Source organism: Phalacrocorax carbo, chromosome 20 (genome assembly GCF_963921805.1).
Source record: "Phalacrocorax carbo chromosome 20, bPhaCar2.1, whole genome shotgun sequence".
NCBI lineage: Eukaryota > Metazoa > Chordata > Aves > Suliformes > Phalacrocoracidae > Phalacrocorax > Phalacrocorax carbo.
In genome coordinates, this window is record NC_087532.1 from 3196108 (window position 1) to 3210046 (window position 13939).

The 13939-nt window shown below is 48.8% G+C and overlaps 1 protein-coding gene across 1 annotated transcript; it reads left to right on the forward strand.

Moving 5' to 3' along the window:
* The first annotated feature begins 1359 nt into the window (after positions 1–1359).
* LOC104048001 (C-signal) lies at positions 1360–12955 on the forward strand. The gene is made up of 6 exons (XM_064470194.1): positions 1360–1681; positions 9605–9656; positions 9941–10128; positions 10569–10724; positions 11873–11983; positions 12196–12955. The coding sequence occupies exons 1-6, from the start codon at positions 1541–1543 to the stop codon at positions 12307–12309; spliced, it is 762 nt and encodes a 253-aa protein (XP_064326264.1). The 5' UTR covers positions 1360–1540; the 3' UTR covers positions 12310–12955.
* The last annotated feature ends 984 nt before the right edge of the window (positions 12956–13939 follow it).

Consider the following 13939-nt stretch of genomic DNA (forward strand, 5'->3'; position numbering starts at 1 on the left):
GGAAGCGAGCCGGCTGGGGACTGCTCTGTGTAGAGAGACCCGGCACACCAGAAATAACCATCGCAGCCGTGACTTTCTGCACAAAGATAAGAGCTAAAGCACTGATGGAGAAGCCGTGCCGCCGGTCGGCTGCGCTTGCCTGCAACGCTTTGTGTTTAAGGGCCTGAGATAGGACAAATGACTGCGAGTATCTTGTAACCTTCATCTCACCCTGCGGGTGCGACCTGCGAATACCAAACCTTCTTTCGAGCTACCCAGCAGTAACAGATGTTTTCAGCTATGCAGATCCTGTACATTACTTGAAGCTGCTGCAGTTATTTAGAAATAAAGAAACCAACAAAAGGGAAACAGGGCAGACTCGTCGGACCTTTGGGGCTTTTCTACAGAATTGGAACAAACGACCAAATCTCTTTGTGCTTTAGTTTCCCCCAGTGCAAGGCGAGAGGCTATTCCTGACCTGTACCAGGACGAAGTTAAGGTTTTAAAAAGCTTACTGATCTTTTAATGAAGAAAATAAAGAGGAAAACAGTACTTAGAGATGTAATTAAAGCCTTTGTACCTGCAGTTTAAATGCATGGGTGTATGCAGATCAATAATAGGCGGCTGATCTGGGAAAGCACGCGCGGCGCTGCGCGCAGTACGTGTGAGGGCTGGCTAAAGCAAGGCAGCCCGTAGCGATTTCCAGGAACGGGTCACCCACAAGGCAGAACGAATGGTAAAATAACGCTCGGAACAACCAAAAAAAGGCGGCTTGGTCTGTGCCTCTGGCAGTGACTTGGAGATTCCAGAAATGTGGGCTCAGTTCCTGCCTCTGCCTCATCACCCCATTAGAGGACTTTTATCATCCCTCTATTCTTCTACCCACTCCCAGATGTTGCGGGTAGCAATTTCACCGTTGTCCATTTACGTCAGTCTTACGAATACGGATTATTTCTCACGGGGCAGTCATGCGATGCCCAGCAGAGCCGTGCTGGGGGCAGGCGGCCGCTGCTCTGATGGAGCTGGGGGTCTGGCTTTTTTCCCTGCAGAAGTTTCTGAAACGGGGCGCTGAGGTTACTTGTCCAGGGAGCGCGTTAGGTTGTGGTCTTCGTGAGAGAGGGGAGAACAAATCGATCATTCCCTGTTGGAAAGTCAATCGTTTTCTGAGCGCGAGTCAACCTCTCTCCTCCCGCGGGGCGGGGGGGTTCGGGCAGAGACCCCCGGCTGCCCAGGGCTGCTCCCGGGAGCCCCAAGCCCAGCCGAGCCGCCTCCGGGAGGGCGGGAGCCGAGCCCCGGGGCTGCGGGGGCCGTGGGCTGCCGGGAGGCGCTTTGTCGGCGGCCGGAGGCAGCGGGGGAGGTGCCCAACCGAGCAGAGCCGAGCCCAGCTGAGCCGAGCCCAGCCGAGCCGGGCCGGGTCGGGCCGGGCGGGGCGCTGGGGGCGGGATCGGGGCGGTGGTACCGGCTCCACGCCGCGCAGGTTAATAGCAGTGCGGGGCCGCGCCGGGAGCAGGGCGAGCCGAGTTAAGCCGAGCTGAGCCGTGCTAAGCCGAGCCGAGGCAGCATGGCCCAGCCGCGCTGCCGCTCCGTGCTCATCACCGGCTGCAGCCGGGGCATCGGGCTAGGGCTGGTGCGGGGGCTCGCAGCCGCCAGCCCCTCCCCGGACTTCGTCTTTGCGACGTGCCGGTACCCCGAGAAGGCGCAGGTAACCGGGGCCGGGGCTCCCCGGGAGGGAACCGGGGCTCCGCCGCCCGGTGGGTGCCGGGGCCCCCCAGCCGCTCGGGGCCGGCTGGGCTGGGCTGGGCTGCCGCAGCTCTCCCTAACCCAGGGACACCCCGCAGGCACCTCTGGAGAGGAACCCGGCTGGGGCTGGAGCCCGGAGCACATGTCCGGGCAGCGCTAGCCCGGGGGGCTGGGGAGGGGGCACGGGGGGGGGGGAAGGAGAAGGCGCTTCTGGAAGCGCAGAACAGGTCGAGCATCTCTTGCGAGCAAGCGCTGGTGTCCCGGCAGCAAGTGCCCGCGGTGGGACGGGAGCTGGGGGTTGAGCTCCGCCCGGGGTAGGTGGCCGGGTCCGATAGAAACCGGTGCCGTGAAAGTCTCCGCGGTTGGAGGCGAAACGAGCTGGGGATGTTGCTCTTGGGGTGCTTCTGTGCACTCCCCGGGGGAGGGCAGGGGAGCTGGAAACGCTGCAGCCGCGGGCGGGCAGACTGGGCAGCTGCAGCATCTCAAGCCTCCCTTCCTCCGGTCCCCGAGTTTCTCGCTGGATTTGCAGCTGGAGGTAAGTACGTCCTGGCCTTCTCCGGCTTTGCACGGACCTGGAGCCCTGCAGGGGCAGCCCATCCCCAGGGTCCCTCCCAGTGAAACCAGTTATAGCTTTCCTTGTCTCTTCTGCACGGTGTGTCTGTGTCCCCAGAAGGAGCTGTGCCCCATCTGTCTGTTCCTTGTCTCCGCTGGACTTGCAACAAGAGAGAAAGTCCAAACGAATGAGAAATTAAATGCACCTCGTAGTGCCCTTCTTGGCTGGGTGGGGACCAGAGCCTTCTGCTGAAAACCTAGTAGCTTTTGGTACGTGTTGCTGGTGAATGCGCTTGCAGCCCTTTCCCCTTTCAGCCAGCATTCCTGCCGCTACAGCATCGCAGTAGCGCATTTGGACTCTTTCCCCATTCCTAGACTGTTATAAATGACTGTCAGACAAATTAAAGGTATTCCCCGAAACCTTTTGGAGGCAAATTGATAATGAGGGTTCTCAGTCTGCTCACTCTGTGGCCACGAGTGTCCCCTGGTGCATCTCTAGTTGGATCTTGACTCTCCTCAGTACAGTAGAATGCTGCTAGGGCTGCACAGCAATACATGCCGGTATCACCCTCTTGCTTTCCCAGGAAAACTCTAGTGTTCCAGAGCTGCAAGAATCTGAACTCTCAGCTCTGTGACTGCCTCAGACCCCTGTGTGTTGTCACAGGCGTTGGGTAGGAAATCGATGCCAAAAGCCCTACTTCTGCATCTCCCCTGCTTCAAGCACGGCCCGAGGCAGCTGTAGCAAAAGGTGAATTCCCTGGCATGTGCAGAGGTAAAACAGAGCTTATATGTCTGTTCCCTTATGGTGGGTTTTATTCTTTTCAGTGCCAGCTGTGATCGCACCATGCTAGCAATAAACAAAACGTAGCAAGTTCGTTTACTCCGTAGCTACACAAAAACTTCAGATGATGGTGCCGATGCTCCCTTTAGGGACGGTGGTACAGGGCTGGGCGGGTAGCGCCTGCGGTCTGACCGCCCGGCTCTCCAGGAGCGCTGTGCTGCTCTACAGGTGCTCATGAAACCGAAGGAAAAGGTCTTAATTTTGTTTCTTGTAAAAAAAAAAAAAAAAAAATCTCCAGCCGAAAGACACGTTTAGGATATTTCTGAATGGAATTGCTGAGAAACAGTCCAGCAAGACTGAAATCTGGTGTGCAGACCGCCTCTGAGAGCCACTGGTTCCTGCAGCTTCCCCCCTCGGCCCCCCTTCTGCACTGCATGAGCTCCTGAAGCCGTATTCCCTACCATCCTGTTCGCTTTTAACTCCTGTTACAAGATCTGGCATTCGTCCCAGACGTATTTCCTATGAGCGATTGCACAACAGTGTGGTGCAGTAGTGGTACAGGAAACCAGCAGAGACATATGACCTGTTGTTAGATAGAAATCTCCCTGCTTAGTTGTTTGTTCTAAAGCTGATTTAGCTGGTGCTGAGGGAGGTTCTCTTTCTCACCAATTGGCCCTGTGTTCAGCAGTGATTTCTCATTATAATGGCCCTGGATCAATTACACGGCGAAGCAAAATGGTTCCATCAATAGGAAGAGCTCCCTAGGAAATGTTCACACAGACGTATCTTAACACAACTTGCGAGCCTTTTCGCATTGCCAGTACTTAAAGTCTTGAGAAAAAAGGCTGGTAAACCTGCACAAGAAGATGAAATAGCCTTCAAATAATGCCGTGTGCCTGGGTCACTCCTTGCTTGCAGCGGCAGAAACCTGGAAAGACTGCTGGCAGTCATGTCTGCTGTAGGCAGGAAGCTGGCCGAGAGCCACGTTCCAGTAACCCTGAGTGGTGATTCTGCAGGCCACATGGGTGCATCCCAAGTTGTGTGGGTTTTCTTTTTTTGGGGTGGGGGGTGTCAAGGTTTGTCCTTGGTGGATCAGGGTGGGTTTTTGTTCTTTGTAAGGACCTCTAGGCCATGTGCTGTGCTTTGGCAGCACATCAGTAGAAACCTCTGCAGCCAGCTGAAAGCATATTTCTAACAGATGGGTTTGGAAACTTGACAAGGAAGGGAAATCTTTACTGAAAGTACTGTAGTAGTCCACTAGTATTATCTGTCCCTTCTGCAACGCATAAAGTTGGCACAAAACTTTCTGACCTCCTGAGGTGTGTTTCCACCACGCCGCTAGCCCTTCTAGCTGGCAGAGGGCAAGCACAGACGTGCTTGAGCCTCTAGCAATGGCAGCCTTAGCACCATATACAACTGACTGTCTCAAAGCTTGGATCCAATTTGGCAGTGTTGCTTGAGTGTGTAAGGTGAAGGCAAAGGCTTGATGATTTTCTTATTTTCTTTCTTTTTTTTTTGTTTTCTTTTCCAGAAAAAAATCTTTGCCTTCACTGAATTTCCAGTCAAATCTTGAAAACCTAGAGTTCAGGTTCCTGCGCTCCAGAGGCTGGCACTGCACACTTGCCTTAATGCCCATGAAATGAGCTTTGCCCACCTAAGACCTGTTTGTTGACGATGCAGACTGGGCTGTAAAGTTGAGTGGCTTGTTCCTTCCCTGCACACCTGAGCTGTCAGTGCTTGCTTTTTCTCTTGGTGGTGATTCAAGCAGTCTAAATTTGTTTCTTCTCACTTTGTTTTGTGGGATCTGACCATGTGAAAAGTCCTGCTTAATGGGAGTGCACTGTCCCCCCCCAGCCCCTCCTGGCTTAGAGGGTGAGCTTGGAGAACAGCAACTTTGGACAGTTCTCTTCAATTCTGCTCTCATCAGGTTTGGTAGAGTAGCATTTTCCTGTTGCAGAATGCGGGGAGGGGAAAAAGGATGGGAAGAGCTTAAATGAAAAACCTTTTAAAAAATCATCTTCCACTGTTTAGAGGAAAAGTGATTAAATATGCTTAGTTACTGGCAAATCCAGCGCCCATCTTAGGGAGAATAGTCAGCAGCGATTCCCCGGTAGCCGACAGTTATCCAGAGAATCTCTCGGCAGAGCGTATGCTGTTACACAAATGACTGTGTACTTTGGAGTCCTCCAAACAGTGGACAGACAAGAGCCCCATAGGACCTGACTTTAGAAAGAGAGGCTGGAGAAGAGTCTGTCTTTGCCTTCCTCTGCTTACTACAGAAAGCAGAACATCTCCTGTACCTTGCTAACCCTTGGATAATGCTGAACAGCTGCAAGCTTTTGCATGTGAGTCTGTGCTGGCAGAAGTTGTGATAACTTGAGTTCTTGTGTGAATAGCTCCTAGGTGGCCTCCCAGAACATTTGCCTAAAATATGGGCTTTAGATCACACGATAACATGCATCAGGCCTGCAGGCACATCTAGATAACCGCTGCCCCTCCTTGAAAAGTACCATACTAGACTCCTTCAGCCACACTTTGATTCTGATCTGCCTTTACTTGGGCTGCTCCAGCACTGAGAGTGGAAGCAGCTACAAATCTTTTGCAAAATAATCCTGACGCCCTGTCCTTGCACTCCAGGTGGACAAAACCACAGTACAGTCATTATTAGGCAGCCTGTATGGGCTCAGGGACCCGTCTGTAATTCTCCCCCCTTCCTGCTTTTTTCCTTGCTCTTTCTTCCCCGATCCTGCTTCCCCATAACAAGGAAAAACTCAGACCTGAAGTCTAAGACTACACCTAATGATGGTGTAGCCCCTCTAGTCCCCCCTCTGACTTGTCGAGGTACAGAAGGAAGAGGTGGCTTTCTGGGGAAGCGAGGTAGCCGACGGGATCCAAAAGGCCATGGTGTTAATCTGTTCACAGGGCTTTTTGTGCTCAGCTTGGCTCTGTTAGGCTGTGCTGAAAGCTGAATGTGGGACCTTGGGACAGGAGCATCTCTTGTTCCTCCTGCTCTCCCCGCAAGCCCAAGTGTGTTCCCAGGTGAACAAGAAAGCGTTCAGTTCCTCGCTGCTCAAGAGTCCTCTGCTGGGCCCTGGAAAGCTTCCAGGGCTTAATGTGCTGTTTCCCTTCCTCTGAAGTAGGAGATGATATTACTAACAGTGCTGTGTCTGTTCCCTTGTCAGACACAGAGCTCTCACTGAAGTGCTGCTGCACACTGTCTCTGTCAGCTTTTTGGGTTTTGTTTTTCTTCTTTCCTTTTTTTTTTTTTTTCTTGGCTACATATTTTAGCCATCTGCTCTGCTATTGGGAAGAACAGCTGAGCAATCTCTGGAGCGGTGTTCTAGCAAGGCAGATGTGTTATATTAGGCAAAGGGGGCATTCTTGAAGTCTTTCTAATTTTGGGTTAGTTCAGCATTGGGGTTATTTTTTCTTCTGGAAGTGTTTTGCACTTCTTGAGTCAGAGAGGACTGTGGATCTGGGCAGCAGCTTGGTGTAAGCTCTCACACAGCCAAACAGTAAGTTGGCTGTACGCTGTGATGCTGAATAGCCTGTCTCAGAGAGATACGGGCAAATGTGATACATGTTTGACTTTGTCCTGAGAGCAAGCAGGATGGTGTGAAAGGATACGTAAGTACCCTTAGCCCAACAAAGCTACCTACAGGCTATGTTAGCTTGGCTTGATTGCTTCCTGGCTTAGTATGGCCAGGTCCTTTCCAAGAGTTGTAACTGAAGTGAACAATACTTTAATGAAGAAGGCAAAGTAAATCTTGCTAAATGACAAAGACAACATAACATTCCTGGCTGAAATCTAGCAATAAATATCTTGTGTACTGATGAATCTGTATCTGGAGCCTTGAGTGCCAGGAGATCTTGTTTCAATTGGAGTAGGCTGACTCTTTGCTGATTTTAATTACGATTAACAAGCAGGAAACAACAGTTGCTAATCAGAGTTTGAATTTTTCTTGGAATCCCTAACAGTTGATTCTCAGGGGTAACTATCCAGGTGCAGAGCGCTTCTAGAGCTACTACGCTAAACACAGTATTAGGGGGATGTGTTGTGGCTTTCTGTTGTTTTTCTTTGTTTATTTTTAAATTGGCTATCACAGTACGCTAACTAAAAATGACTTAGCCTGGGCTATGTTGGCGGTACATCCCGTCTGTAAATGAAACTGCCTAAACTGACATTAAAACACAAGCTGCGCTTCAAACAGCAGTACTAACGAGCTCAGTTATTCCTATGTATGCATTGCCACTGTGGGCTGCACCGGCTCTGTTAGGCTGTGCTCTGAGATCTGGTCGGCCCAGGGGTTTAACCTATCTGTCCTGGGTGCAGTGCCTCTGCACTAGGATGTTGGCACAAAAAAAGTGAGTGCAAGCCTGCTGCACAAAAAACTTGCAGGCAACTTTGGTGGTGTAGGTTTGGCTTTTGTTGTCTTGTTTTGTTTTTTTTTTATTTATTTATTTTTTTATTTTTAAGTGGGTTTGTTTTGTTCTGTTTTTAATGAGGGGAGGAGAAGGCATTTGACAGATGGCCGCAGTGAGTTTCAGGAAAGCTTATCCCTTCGCTGCGGAGTCGATAACTAGTATACGCATGCATTGCACTAATATTTTCAGAGTTCTCTGGACATTTGACCTCTTTGATCAAAACTACTTGGGGTGGGGGAAGAGAAGCAGCACCATACGTGGCTGGTGGCTTGAAATCGCTGTATCTGATTGCTGGGAACTTGTCTCGGTCCTCCTCTCTGCATGTTCCTTCTAGTCATAGTAGGGAAAAGAATAGGCTTTTCTGCAGTTTTTAAGTTTCCTAACTGGATTATTCAGCTTATGTTTATATCAGGTGGAGTAACATTCTTGAAGACCAAAGCTGTTTAAGTGAGCTTTAGGCCTGGAAGCTGCTTCTGAGAAACTTAAACCACTGAAGTGGGAGCCTCTTATTAACTAAGTAAACAACTAAATAGAAAAACCATCTAATTTTAAACCTGATTTGCATGCAGCGATTGTAATTTCATGCTGTTTGTGTTCTGGAGAATGCTTAATGCTACAGTGTTTGGAGTTCTTAATTGAACATATTGCTTTTTCACTACAGAAGCCTCTCAGTCGCTGTCCCTGCACAAAACATCTCTGGTCTTTTAGCAAAAGCTAGTAGCTGGTTCCTGTCAGAGAGTAAAGCAGTCTGACTAGAAATAAATGAACCAACCTTGAGAAGCCAGAGCACTTCTGGAGTTTATTATCAAGTAAGGGATACTGTCAAACTAAAGTCCAGTGGACAGTCCAAAGCCACATAATTATTGCAGGCCTTGACATGGCAGAACTGTTTCATGCCTGACTGTCAATAAACAAGACACTGTGTTCTGGGCCTTTAATCAGTTGAAAACTATCCCATTTTCAATGGAATTCAACAATCCCTAAGCCCCATTCAAGGGAAGAAGCGTCTTCTGGTTTTGTGTTTCTTGACTTGCTCCCCTTCCTTCCCCTTCCCCTTAATAGCCTTAAATGCAGATGTAGATTGTCCTCAGTGGGAGAACAAATTTTCTGAAGAAGCCTGGAAAGAATCCTGCAGAACATCAACTGAGTTAAAAGATGCAATGTGTTATAGCTTGGCAGAGGACGTGGAGTCCCTAAGTGTCTCCAAGTGGCAAAGTAGTACTCTTTCAAAATCAGCCTTCCTGACCCCTATTCCCAAAGGGCTCCTAAAGAAATGGATTTGCTTGAGCTGGAATGTTTGTCCAGGGTTGCTCAGTCTCCTAAACATGGGATTCTGTCACATTTGGCCACACTTCCCACTTGGCTACCAGGCACAGAAACCTAAGTGTTCCAGCTTGGCCTATGGATCCAATTTGGACGCACCTCTGTCCAGTACCAACGCCAGTACAGTACTAATTTTCTCCCAGTCATTATTCTACTGAGAGGTAGCAGACAGATGACTGAATTATAGCTATCTAGCAGAGAGAGAATTGTTCTCGTGAAAACTTGCTGTGTATGTAACCCAGTTCCTGTGTGCTTTACCTTCAGTTACAAGAACTGAATGAGAGTGCTGGCAAACAGAATTTCCATGGGAAAATTGCTAGGAAACTTCTCCCGCAAACAGTAATTCCAAATGGCTCTTCTCAAGCATTCCTGTTGGCCTAAACTGATGTCTAGCGCTAGCGGAGCTTCAGGTCAATTATGGTTGTTACAGAAGTGGGGAATTCCTGGCTTGGACTGCAGCCTGAGCACTGGGTCTGCTGTGGAACTGGCAACGGTAGCCGCTTGATCGAAGACCTTTGGTTACACTGCAAACACGGCTTTGAGTTGTACACACTGAGAACTAACTCTGTAATCTAGCGTGCTAGTATCTTGACTAAGCAGGTGAAGAGTTCAGTTTCTTGGAGCAGTTGATCTTGCTCGCAGGAAAGCTGCTCAGCAGGTTAGAAAACAAAACAGTATCACTGCCTTTTGGTCCCATTCTGAAAATAAACGGCAATTACATTCTGGAAGTGCAGATCTCAAACTCTTTATTGTAATAGCCATGGATATATATAAAAGATAACACAGATAATTCCTTCTTCCTAGGAACTCCAGCAGCTTAGCAAGCAATACAGCAATATCAAGCTCCTCCAACTGGGTGAGTAAAGGGCTTCTACAGAAGTATGTTCAACTAAGCCAGGCGAGTGCATCTTAGGAAACTGGTCCCCTGGGTGACCTCCAGCAGCTGAAAATGATCACCCTCATCTTAACACCGGGGAAACATAATCTATGTAAAGATGTCTGCACTGTCATCTCTGTGTGCTGCCTAAATGTCCCTATTCGGACTAATGCCTTAGCTTTGGTTTAGCATGTGCAGGAATAGGGACAGATGGCATTTGAACCACCCAGTTCACTGTGGTTATTCTTGGCTCCTCTGTGCAGATGTGGTCTGTGAGAACAGCATCAAGAAAGTAGTCAAGGAAGTGGAAGAAATTGTGGGAGATAAAGGTCTGAACTGCCTAATTAACAATGCTGGCATCAATGTGCTTGCTTCCTTGGAAGAAGTCACAGCAGAGACAATGCTCACCATTTATGAAACCAATACTGTTGCCCAGCTGATGGTCACCAAGGTGAGAACTGGGGGGAAGGTGCATAATCTATGGTACTCTAAGAGGCTATTCCACCAGTGAGCTGGACGTGTAACCAAGCACATGTCACCTTGGAACCGCACAGTCACAGGTCTGATATCAAATTGCATGCCTAGAGAGCAGCAAGAGATCCTTTCTATCAGGGATCTGTCTTTTTACTTAAATCCATCTGGTATGAGGTCACTGCAGTGGACAGGTCGCCCTAGGAGGTGAGCAGAAGAGACTGAAGGTCCTTGCCACTTACAGCTGGCTGTTACAGAAAGGTTTCCTACGGTCAGCTTGTCTGGGGAGCCATCCTCATCCTGTGCTGGTGGCATAGAGTTGTAATGCAGTTCTTCATAGAGCAGAACCTGAGAGTCCAGCTTGCCTCGAATGGGCTGAGAGCAAGCTGACCAAATCAAAACAAACTCTTGTTTTCACAGGCGTTTCTACCCCTTCTGAGGAAGGCAGCCCAGCTGAGCACAGGAATGGGCTGCCATAGGGCTGCTATTATCAATATGTCCTCTCTTGCTGCCTCCATGCAACTCGTCCAGGCAAATGAGATGTTCCTCAAGGTCTACCCCTACAGGATAGCAAAGGTTTGTAGGCTACCCTGGGCTGTGCTCGTTGGGTGAGGGCAGGCCTGTGAGTTAAAGACAACTTAAGATGATGATCGGAGGTGTGCAGCACTTCCATGGATAGGCTGACATAGGAACTGTGCTGGTTGTTCATGTGGGTGGAAATGGGACCTCTGAAAACCCTACATCTGGAGCAGGCATGGCAACTTCTTAAGAAGAGGTGCACAAATGCTCCATCACTGAGTGAATTGAGCTGATGGCTGCTTGAACTCATGATGTTGAGAATAATGAACTGCTTGAACTCATTGAATGTCCAATCAAAATTTAAATCTTTACTGAGAGAGTGGTCAGGCATTGGCACAGGTTGCCCAGAGAGGTGGGGGAGTCACCATCCCTGGAGGTGTTAAAAAACCGTGTAGACGTGGCACTTTGGGACGCAGTTTAGGAGGCCTGGGGGTGTTGGGTTGGGGGTTAGACTTGATGATCTTAGAGGTCTTTTCCAACCTTAATGATTCTGTGATTCTGTGATCACTACTCTGATATAGATCCATTTCAGAGGGACTTGGCATTTAGGGAAGAACTGATGCCATCAAGTGTGTGTCCTATTAGCTGTGTTCCTCTCCAGTCCAAGCAAGATAGCAGGCATGAAACTCTCCAAAAGGTGTGCTGACCTGTACATGTTAATGCTAGTTAGTGAGAGGTGGAGTTTTTAGTTTTGTCACATCCAGAGACTGAGTTTGTATGAATAGTCAAGACTAGACATACAATTTCTCCTACACCACCTACTCATAAGCCGTTAATATGCTTGTTTTCCCTGTTCAGAAGTAAAAAACAATGTGTAGTGATTATTGCAGAAAAAGAGAGTCCTTATGTCAATATTATTTTCCCCACAGCTCCTTAGGAGCTTCAGATGCTATTTTATCTTCCATCACAACTTAGTTTCATCTTTGGGCCATAAGCTTATGGCGAGAGAGCTTTCATGCTGCTCCTCTTAACAGATACCTCTGAGAATGAAGCCCCTGCTAAGCCTGGATAAGTTACTGTGATACTGTTACTGACCCTTCATTTCTCAGGACGCAGCACGGTGGGAGGTGCCAATTAGCTTGGCTTATAGTCTTGCTCAAGGTTTGTAAAACCAGCATGCTAATAGATGGTTTCCACTCTTGTAGACTGCACTGAACATGATCACCAGGTGTCTTGCTGCTGACTTGAAATCAGATGGAATTCTCTGTATTTCTTTGCACCCAGGCTGGCTTCAGACAGACATGGGTGGAAACATGGTAAGTGACATCTCTCTGAAAATGTGAAAGCATGACTGCCTTGTCCCAGCCCTTCAGCGAGAACCCACTGTACAGTGTGCACTTCCACATGCTGTAGAGGTACACTATGAAACAAGAAAATACATCACCTTTGATTCTAGTAACTCCTTAAATGCATTTGATTCTCTTCTGTAGGATATTCCCAATAATAATCTAAGCTTGCTTTGCTCTAGGCTCCCATGCAGGTGCAAGAGGCTATCCCAGGTATTCTCTCTGTTCTGGACCGTCTTGGTGAAAAGGAAAATGGTTCCTTCCTGGACTGGCAAGGGGAAACTCTACCGTGGTAGAAGTACACGGTATGCTACAGAAACAGCACGTCAGTCACTATTTAACTTGTGCCACTAATGTCTGTGTCCCTAGGGTTTTCTTATGCGGTAGTTGAAATAGCCCCTCTGATATGCAGCCTCTCTCTAGGTGTATTTGGAAAGTGAGGTGGCTGACTCTCTTACTCGGTATTGCTACTGCTCTGTTCTAACGCTTCCTACAAATACTACTGTGCTCTTAGTGATGGGTAACTCCTGGAACCATCTGAAATAGATTAAAACCTGCAAGTTAAATCCAGGGGCTGATGCCTCTTCATGTCCAAAACCAAAGTGGGCCTCTTGTGTTCCGCAGAAGTAAGTGACCTGACCTCAGAGTAAGGCCAGTGTAGGCTGTCAGATTCCAGTATGTTCAGTCCTTCAGTTTCCTTCAGTCCTAACTGAGCCAAGGCTGAAATTGCCCAGCTCTAAACTACATGAATTTGGCAGTTTTGTAAATTCCTCAGCAACCTCCGAGTGTCCCCAAGCTGACAGCACCAGCACACACCAGGCACTTGCTTTGTTCCCAGCAGGTGACTAACATCCTGATACGGGGGTGGGAATGTTGTTTTGTACATAAACTTCTAAAATGTTTCAATAAAGTCTTGTTTAAACAAATAGTCTGTTTACTAAACTACTTTGGTTAATTTCTTTGTATGTAGGTTTCTCCTCCCTGACCAGAGAACTCTACTTCTACCTTGCAGGAAGAAACTCTTAACTGTTGCTGTCTCGTCCAGGCTAGATGGGTTTAACACAGTGGGGTGTACCTGAAACTGAGGCAGACCCTTGTTCTGGTCTGAAATACTAAAACCAGCTGGTGAATAGATCCCTCTGTTCTGGCTGAGGTAGGGATAAAAGCAAAAAGTTCTTTGAAGTCTGGGATTGGCTTCAACATCACTCCCTCATGCCAGCTGATTAGGCACTTTCATGCTGTGCCAAGGTGGTAGGTTCCTGTACCAAGTGAGAAGAGACAAACAACAGCCAGGTAAGTAGGAGAGACAGGTGTGGCTCTTCCTGGAGAGCAGCCACTGTGAGACCTGCCCTCAGGTACAGCTGTCGGTGTGTAAGGGAGAGGTGTCTGGCTGCCTTCTGTGATCTCCGCTTTAACAGGGATATAAAGTCTCAACCACTTGTTACCCCGTGCTTCTGTACTCAGACCTATTTTTAGTGACCTGCTGCTGTGACTGAGCAGCTGAACAAAATGCAGTGCTTTCCTAGCAGCTGAAAGCCATCGACTTTCCATCTCAAAGTGTGACTGTAGCACCAGCACAAAGCTGACAGGCAGGGGGCAAGCTCAGCTGGAACTAGTTGAGCCATTTAGCTGGAAGGGAACATCAGATGCTGGGTGGGGAAAAGGAGGTGATGTGCCTTCAGCAGCCTGTGGTGAGGAGCGACAAAGGAAACAGCTACTGCTCCATGGTTCGGATGGGTGGGAACAGGAGGAAAGAGATGGTTGTGGTGAAGGAGATGGCCTGTTTGCAAAAGCCTTGCAAGCGCTTCCTCCCCTGGACGCTCCGACGCAAGGCCCCAACATGGGGCCCCGCTCCTGCCTCAGGGAGGTTTAGGTTGGATATTAGGGAAAATGTCCTCACTGTGAGAGCGGTCAGACATTGGAACA